Source organism: Siphateles boraxobius, unplaced genomic scaffold, assembly GCF_051911475.1.
Source record: "Siphateles boraxobius isolate OS27281-9 unplaced genomic scaffold, OSU_SipBor_1 113, whole genome shotgun sequence".
Lineage (NCBI taxonomy): Eukaryota > Metazoa > Chordata > Actinopteri > Cypriniformes > Leuciscidae > Siphateles > Siphateles boraxobius.
In genome coordinates, this window is record NW_027508715.1 from 227,822 (window position 1) to 237,500 (window position 9,679).

Genomic DNA, 9,679 nt, shown 5'->3' on the forward strand with positions numbered 1-9,679 from the left:
TTGAGTGAGCATTTTTAAGGGCAGAGAACACAGACACAGCTTATTTCGGCTTCTCTCGGAAAAAGACGTGAGTTTGAGTTTTCAACAACTGATGACATTCCTGTTTTCCTCAGACGCAGTTGCGCATTCATAGTTTGAATTGCAGAAGCGTCCGTGTGGGAAAGGAAAACACAGGTTATATTGACATCAGATTGCCGTCATCGCATTTGCATCTCTTTGCAACTTCTTTTTAGACGTAAAACTTGTTCAGATGTTAAGAGCAAGTTTTAACACTGTTATACAAAATATTAGAGTTGATTATTATGTAAAGTGACAGAAAATGAGAATATGTGCAGTATTAGACGTCTCGCTGTGTGTTTTTTTTTTACGTCTTACGCCATGAGCTCTGCGTTTTTAAGATGCCATATTAAGTTAAATTTACTTTAAAATAATTGAAGATAGAAATTGTTTAATGCTTCTAGAAAACCCTGCATAATGGTCTCTATGAATCAGGGTTATTATCATTAATTACAACTAAAACCATAAAAAAACATTCTCGTTACTAAAATAAAATATAATATTAAAACATTTCTCATTTTTGTCTAGTTTAATAAATAAAAATGCATAAAAATTATACAGATTAATAAAAAATTTAAAAAAATATATAAAAATATATTTTAATTAAAATATAACTAAAGAAATTAAGAAAAACTATACATTTGACATTGGTTTGGATTTAATAGTATTACACACAATATTAATGTTGATTATTATGAAAGGTGAAGCATTCACTCACAAAAATAAATGTTTTATATATTTACGGTAGGAAATTTACATAATATCTTCATGGAAAATGATTTTTACTTCATATCCTAATGATTTTGGGCATAAAAGAAAAATCAATAATTTTGAGCCATACAATGTATCGTTGGTTATTGCCATAAATAAACCCGAGCGACTCGTGACTGGCTTTGTGATCCGGAGTCACATTTGGGAGAATTGTTCTGACGGGCCGACATGGCAAATTTCAGCAGTACGTAAGTTACAAGGTAATGATCAGTGAAATCATCATCACTTTGCAGTTTAATATCTATATCAATAGGATTGGTTCCATGCGATTTAATTAAATCGAATGTATGATTAAAACGGTGTGACATTTTGCTTGACACCAAGTGAGTTTAGTAAATCTGTAAACGCAACATTTGAGTTATCGACGTGAATGTTAAAATCTCCAACAATCAACGCTTTATCGACGTTGACCCATAGCTCTGAGAGAAAATCCACAAACTCTTTTATGAAATCAGCATAAGGCCCAAAGCCAAAGCAAGAGATAGCAGGGATTTTTTTTCTTATATCTGAGAGAGTAATAACATTTAGCACTTCACATGAGTTAAACCTGTGTCCTGTTTTCTGAGTAACATTAAGAATATCTCAGACGAGGCTCGTGCTTATAACAGTAGTCTGATGTGTGGACTCATTCAGACCGAAATAATCATTTGGTTTAAGCCAGGTTTCGGATACAAAATATCTTTAGTTTTCAATAAGCCCTCTATCCGTTTCACTCTCTCTGATGGCTGAGCTGAAATGTTTTTCTTCTGCATGCTGTCAAGAGTTTTTACGATTTTGTTTTAGCTAAAACCTTTAAAGTGGAATCAGATATTGAACCTTGTGTAAAGTTTGTATGTGAGTGTGTGCACCTGTCCTGCTCCCTACTGAGTGTGTGTAATGCACTGCTGCAGAAACACACAGATAAAGATAGATGATTGCAACGGTCATTTCTCTCCCTGTCCGTGTGTCTCCGGTGTGGTTTTCCCGGGATTCGTCCAGAGTGTCAGCTGATGAAGACGGAGCGGCCCAAACCCAACACATTCATCATACGCTGCCTGCAGTGGACCACTGTCATTGAACGCACCTTCCATGTGGAGACGCCCGAGGAACGGTCAGACACACACACACACACACACACACACACACACACACACACACACACACACACACACACACACACACACACACACACACACACACACACACACACACACACACACACACACACACACACACACACACACCTGTATATGTAACCCTGGACCACAGAGCCAGTCACAAGGTTTCATTTTTTTTTAAATTGAGATGTAACTGTATACATAATATGAAAGCTGAATAAATAAGCTTTCCAGTGATGTATGGTTTTTAGGATATGACAATATTTGTCTGATTTACAACTATTTGAAAATCTGGAATCTGAAGGTGCAAAAAAATCTAAACATTGAGAAAATCGCCTTTAAAGTTGTGCATTTATGTTTGCGATTGTGTTGCATTAACTCACAATAATACATTTTTTATATATTTATGGTAGGAAATGTACAAAATATCTGCATGGAACATGATCTTTACTTAATATCCTAATGATTTTGGGCATAAAAGAAAAATCAATAATTTTGAACCCATACAATGTATTGTTGGCTATTGCCACAAATAAACCCGTGCGACTCGTGACTGGTTTTGTGATCCGGAGTCACATTTGTGCTCTTATCAAGTCGGACATTTAACGCTAAATCTACAGTGTGCAGGAACCGGGGTTATTATATGCATTTATTTAATTAAAAATACAAAAAGAAAAACTGTAGTATTGTGAAATATTATTAGAATGTAAATCAGCTGTTTTCTACGGAAGAGGATTTAATTTCGAGAAAAAAAACTTGAAATATTGTTCATTGCATAGCCTGATAGAGGACATGGCAGAGTTGGGTCACTTAGTCAAACTATAGTTTAGACGTTCTTTCAGTAACAAAGAAATACTTGTCTGAAATAGAGAGCTTTTGTAACTTTAAACACTACCGTTCAAAAGTTTGGGGTCAGCAAGATTTTTTATTATTTTTTTTGGGGGAAAGAAATCAAGAAATCAACACTTTTATCATCAAGGAGGAATTAAATTGATCACAAGTTACAGTAAAGACATTTATAATGTTACAAAAGATTCTATTTCAAATAATGCTGTTCTTTTTGAACTTTCAATTCATCAAAGAATCCTGAGAAAAATTGTACACAACTGTTTTCAACACTGATAATAATAATCATAAATGTTTCTTCAAATCATCATATTATAGTGATTTCTGAAGGATCATGTGACACTGAAGACTGGAGTAATGATGCTGAAAATTCAGCTTTGATCACAGGAATAAAATACATTTTAAGATATATTAAAATAGAAAACCGTTATTTTAAATTCTCATAATATTTAGCAATATTACTGTTTTTTTTCTTCTTCAAGTAAATGCAGCGTTGGTGAGCAGAAGAGACTTCTTTTAAAAACATTAAAAATCTTACCGGTCCAAAACTTCTGACTGGTAGTGTACGAGCTACTTATAAAGGAGCATGACAGGCAATTTATCAGAAGAACCAACAATAATTGTAATACAAAATGCATAAAAGACGACGTGTTGTTTTGCATGTTGACTGTTGTTGTAGGGAGGAATGGACCAAAGCCATTCAGACTGTGGCTGAGCGTCTGCAGAAACAAGAGGAGGAGATGGACACGCACACGGAGACCAAACCGCCACACAAAGTGGTACAGTACACACACACACTTTTGCTTATTAAATATTAAGGTTGATAAAATATTAATGTGACTTAAAGAGATTGTCCACGCCAAAATGAAAGCGTTTCGTAGCTCATATTACGAGTATTCAGATTCATTTTATATTGTAAATATATTTTAGTTCACTGATATTTTTTCATTATACTTCTCAATATTCACCATTTATTTCTATAACACAGAAAAAAATATATTTAAAAAACGATTTTGTTTTAAACTTGATCAAGCAGACCGAAGTTAACAAGTGCATTTTTTTTTTATTATGAAATTAATTGTATTTTATATTTTAAATATATTTTAGTTCACTGATATTTTTTCTTTATCTTTTATAATACTTATCAATATTCACCATTTATTTCTATAACACATCAAATATATTTAAAAAACTATTTTGTTTAAAAAAATATATAATAAAATATAGAAAATATATTTTTTATTATTTAGGACAATAAGCGCAACATATTTTTTAGAAATATAAATTTTATGCACTATATTTTAGTTCACTATTATTTTTTCTTTATCTTTCATGATACTTATTAAATATTCACAGCTACAATAGGCACCATTTATTTCTATATTAAATAATAAAATATTAGAAAAAAATTATTTTATTATCATTTAACTTTTTCAAATTAAAATAATAAAAATAATAAACTATTTTTTAAGACAATGAGTGCATTGTATTTTTTTATATGAAATGAATAAAATATATTTTAATAAAATAATATTCTTTTCTTTATCTTGCATGATACTTAATAAAATTCACCTCTACAATATACCCCATTTATTTCAATATTAAATAATAAAATGTTAGAAAAATTATTGTATTATTGTCTGACATTTTTTATTATTATTAAAATAATAAAATATTTTTAAGACAATAAGTGCAATGTAATCTTTTTAAAATATGAAATTAACTTACTATATTTGAATTCACTAATATTTTTCTATGTCTTTCATGATAGTTTATATTCACCTCTCCAATATACACCATTTTTTGAAATAATAAAATATGAGAAAAAAAACACATTTTATATTATTTCTAAATTAATGCAATATTCAAATTACAAATAGAACAAATGTATTTAGAATCCAATGAATTAAGGCGATTATGGTCATCTGATGGAAAACAGTAATGAAAATCTTATGTAATATTATGATGTAACCTGTGCGTGTGTTCACAAATCTTAAATATCTTAAAATCATGGTTTGTCTTAAAACATCACATAGACATATAAACAACATTTAAAAGCTTGATTTTCACCACAGGCCAGGGGGACTTTAAATGACCAAAGACTACAATAGTGTTAACGTGTTTAATGTGTCTTGAGCAAAAGAACCTCATTAGTTTGTATGTAAAATGTCAGGATGAGGACCTTTGTGCACTTGCTCTGTATTAAACACCAGTTCCCACGCTCACATTCGTGGCATTTGCAGCAGGTCAAAGGTCAAACACAGATGTCGTGTCAGTATTTTTGTGTTGAACTCGTGCAGGTGTGTGTCTGCTGACAGCTGGTGTGTGTTTCAGACTATGCATGACTTTGAATACCTCAAACTCCTGGGAAAAGGCACTTTTGGGAAGGTGATTCTGGTGAAGGAAAAAGCAACGGGAAAATATTACGCCATGAAAATCCTCAAGAAAGAAGTGATCGTAGCCAAAGTGAGTAAAAGTATAACACAACTGAGAAATATTTGACTTCTGAGTGCGTTTCTGGAGTGTGTTAGCTAATTCTGACAGAGCCTCCTTTAGTTAGTTTGTAAAACTACACTGTTAACAAAATATTGTTGGTTTGACTTAAAAAAGTGAAGTTACCTTAAAATTTTACGTTCAATGAAATAAAAAAAATGAGTTAATACAATGAAGGAGATTGGTTTATTCAACAGAAACTCAAAATATCATATATAATGAAAGTTTATTTTTTTGTGATCAACTCTTCATTGTCTTTAGAAATAAAATAACATCCACTCGAACAAACAGACAGGGAAGGGGGAACAACAGACATATCACCAATAATTTAACAATATAAAAGGAGGAGAAATAAAAATAGTCATTCCTTTATATAGTCCAATATCTTGGAAGAAATAAATAAGTTAATTTTGACAAAAGAAAAAAAATGTTGTGATGATAAATCATGAAATTAATTTTTTACAGTGTATGTATAAATAGAGTAAAATCCCCCCAAAAAGTTTGGTTATAGTATTTAAACAGCATTTTTTCCCAGTGAGTTGTTTGATTTGTCACATGTTTAGTCGTTCCCATACTTGCATGTGTGTGATTTCAACACTACTATTATTGTAAGGTGTTGAATGGCGTGTGTTTCAGGATGAAGTGGCTCACACACTCACAGAGAACCGTGTGCTTCAGAACTCCAGACACCCTTTCCTGACGGTGAGAGACTCTCATGATCTCCTCTTCTTCTTCTTCTTCTTCTTCTTCTTCTTCAATAGCCTCTCATCTCAAGCACGTCTGCCTCTGTTTATCCATCCACACAATGCCTTTTAGAAGAGTTCAAGCTGCTTCTTCAAACTGAATAAAGTCGCCCGTTTCCACTTCCTTCACCAGTAAATGGCAAACGTTTCCTCCTGGATCATAATCTGATAAATATGTTTGTGTTCTTGCTATTTTAATCTTGTTTTCCAGTACAAATATCTAAAAATTCTTAAATCAAGATGCATGTGCTTGATAAGCAAAATTAATTAAGATATTAAGTCTTGAATTTCTGAAAAATGTATCGATATCAAGTGAGTTTATGCTTAAAACGAGAAAAATATCTGTCAATGGGGTCAAAAAATAAACTTAATTCAAAGGGAAAATAGTTTATTTTTCTGACCCCACTGGCAGATATACTTGTTTTACGCACAAACTCACTTCATTTTGATAAATTTATCATAAAACGAGACTTAAAGGTCCCAACTTTCTGAAGTTTTATTTTAGGTTTTGATGTCCTTATATATCCTTATACCATCACAATATATGTTTACAGCTCCTTTCTCAGGAGCTCTGCCAAGAACAGGTCGATTTTGGCCTGTCTACTTAATATTCATGAATCTCTCTTCTGATTGGCCTGTTGTTTGAAATTAGCATAATTTGGTGATGCTATTGAAGCAGAAATTGGATGCTGAATGTATTCCAGATAACATAATAAAGGGATCTTAATTTGTAATGAGGATGGAATCAAACTTCCTTGTTTATTTTTTTATAGAATAAAAGTCCTTCATTGCAGAATTTTTCACAATTTAAAAAAAAGCGCCTTTATTATTTTAGTTCATTAATATAATATTATTTTATTATTTCAAGTATTTTAGTCTTGTTTTCCATTACAAACATCTAAACATAATTATATAAAGATACATTTACTTGACATGCAAAATTACTTATTCATTTTTTTATGAGAAATTGATCAAAATAAATGTATGCTTGAAAAAAGAACAAATATCCACCAATGGGGTTAGAAAAATAAACTTTTCACTTAAGAATTCGTTTTATTTTAATGCTCTTAATTCTGATCGATTTCTCATAAAACAAGATTTAATATGATATTTTGCGTCTCGAATAAGTGCATCTTGATTTAAGAATGTTTTGAAATTTGTACTTGATAGAAATACGGAGGAAAAACATTGCTTTTTGCATGTGTTATTGAATCTTTATCATTAATATTTAATATAATTATTTAATACATTGTTGGATGGAAAACAGTGATGAAAATCTTGTGTAATATCATGATGTAACCGCAAGATATCTGTGTAGCCCTATATATAAATATATTAACAAAGGTTGTGTAATGTCTAGTTACTCAGAACAGTGTTTTCAGACATAATTACTCATATGAGGTTTGCATTTGTGTATTTAGACATAATCAACTGCAACTTTTTGTCAAAAGTTTTGATTTTTTTACTTTGAAATGTATTGAGAGTACAAATATGCACAAATTTGCTTTGTCTTACAATCAAAAAAAAGTATTATTCCCCATTAATGTCCTAAGGCGATCATTTTTGACTGTCATTTCACAGTAATTGTTCTTTTTATACAGCATATATGCAATATACAGCCCTTTTTGCATGTGTTATCGAATGTCTTTATCATTAATATTTAATGTAATTATTTATTACATTGTTGTATGGAAAACAGTGATGAAAATCTTATGTTAGCCCTATATATAAATATATTAACAAGGTTGTGTAATGTCTAGTTACTCATAACAGTGTTTTCAGACATAATTACTCATATGAGGTTTGCATTTGTGTATTCAGACATAATCAACTGCAACTTTTTGTCAAAAGTTTAGATTTTTTGCTTTGAAATGTATTGGGAGTACAAATATGCACAAATTTGCTTTGTCTTACAATCAAAAAAAAGTATTATTCCCCATTAATTTCTTAAGGCGATCATTTTTGACTGTCATTTCACAGTAATTGTTCTTTTTATACAGCATATATGCAATATACAGCATGTGTTATTGAATGTCTTTATCATTAATATTTCATATAATTATTTAATACATTGTTAATTGTATTAATTTGAGTGGTTTTGCATGTTCAGGGTCTGAAATACTCGTTCCAAACCCACGACCGTCTGTGTTTCGTGATGGAGTACGCCAACGGAGGAGAGGTGAGGCGCCGCTCTTCTCAGACCCGAGCTGGAAATGATCATTACGGTTATAAACGTTCCTGCGTTCATTCCTTCCGGCAGCTTTTCTTCCACTTGTCCCGGGATCGTGTTTTCTCGGAGGACCGAGCGCGCTTCTACGGGGCCGAGATCGTGTGTGCGCTGGATTACCTGCATTCGGAGAGAAACGTGGTTTACAGGGATCTGAAGGTCAGGACGCACTCATATCAGTGCTTCATTTCACAAAAATTACTCAGACACCAGATATAATTTTACTTTAGATATTTCTTTATTAGTGTGTGCAAGACACTATAGTTCATTTATGTGAGTGAGGAGAGCAAAATAAAGTAAACTGTGACTTATTCAGGGTTTGAAATTAACTTTTTCACTTACTTACTGGCTAATTTTGCTAATTACTTTTTAAGGTGAGACACTAAAGGTGAATAGGGTATTTTTTTTAACTAGCAGATATCACCATGAAACTTTGCCAGTTGCTTACCTACATTAAGATGAGAAAAAAATGTATTACAAGTTTTATGTAATTTAATGTTTAAATATGCAAATGATACATTATCTAATTAAATATGCGCTAATTTGCATATATTTAAAAAAAACGAAATATGAGTATTGGATAAAGCTAGTTTCAAAATTATTTTTTCATTGTGTTCACATATTAGATGGGGGAAAAATTACAGAGGGATTTATGGATATCTACTTTTGTTATCCTGTAAATCATAATATACTGCCAATAGCCTTAAAAAATGATTTTCGCCATGTTTTTTGGAATAAAATGTTATATAAATCAGGCTAGGAATAATATATTTACAAATCCCTCTGTAAATGTCTTCATAATATAACTAGGTACACGACTGGAAAGTTTGGTGTATATAGGTGCTACTGAAGTGGAGATTTTGGACTTGGAGTATGAGAGAAAAGTCATTTTGAGAAAACGGGCTTTAAAGATTTAGCATCAGCCAATGAGATTGTGCATTTAGAGTAAAATCCCCCCTTTTACTTTCGTGATTGGTTGCTGATAAAAAGGAAATGACCATATTTGGATCCGACAGTATTGTTCAGGAGAGAGAGAGCTTTCTAACGGTGTGTGTGATGACAGGGTGCAGATCGCGATCGCGGAGCAGAGGGGTGATTTATAACGACAACTTTTGATGAATTTATGAGAAATCTAGAGTCGCAAACAGACAAAGTGTAGTAAAATAAAGACCTAAATGTGTATTTCTGACTTTTTTTCACCACAAGTCTGAAAGAAGACATGTTATTGAAGACAAATATCCCAAAATCTCAAAATTGACCAGTGAAAAACAAAACGATGTTTTTGGCTGCCGTGTCTCGCCTTAAGTTACCGGCCATTCAGAACTGGAAAACAATATCGAAAACAATATAATATAATATAAAAGATATAATTTTACTTTAGATATGTTTTACTAGTGGGTGCAGGACACTATATTTTGCTCTCCTCACTTACATAAATGAACTAT

General features: G+C 31.7%; 1 protein-coding gene across 1 annotated transcript in view; it reads left to right on the forward strand.

Annotated features, from left to right (window-relative positions):
* LOC143706938 (RAC-alpha serine/threonine-protein kinase-like) overlaps positions 1–9,679 on the forward strand; it is an 85,268-nt gene that overhangs the window by 46,190 nt on the left and 29,399 nt on the right. Inside the window, exons 4-9 of the mRNA XM_077199426.1 lie at positions 1,807–1,918; positions 3,451–3,550; positions 5,106–5,237; positions 5,901–5,966; positions 8,118–8,186; positions 8,268–8,393. Of these exons, the coding sequence (XP_077055541.1) occupies positions 1,807–1,918; positions 3,451–3,550; positions 5,106–5,237; positions 5,901–5,966; positions 8,118–8,186; positions 8,268–8,393 (605 nt within the window). The remainder of the gene's footprint in view (positions 1–1,806; positions 1,919–3,450; positions 3,551–5,105; positions 5,238–5,900; positions 5,967–8,117; positions 8,187–8,267; positions 8,394–9,679) is intronic.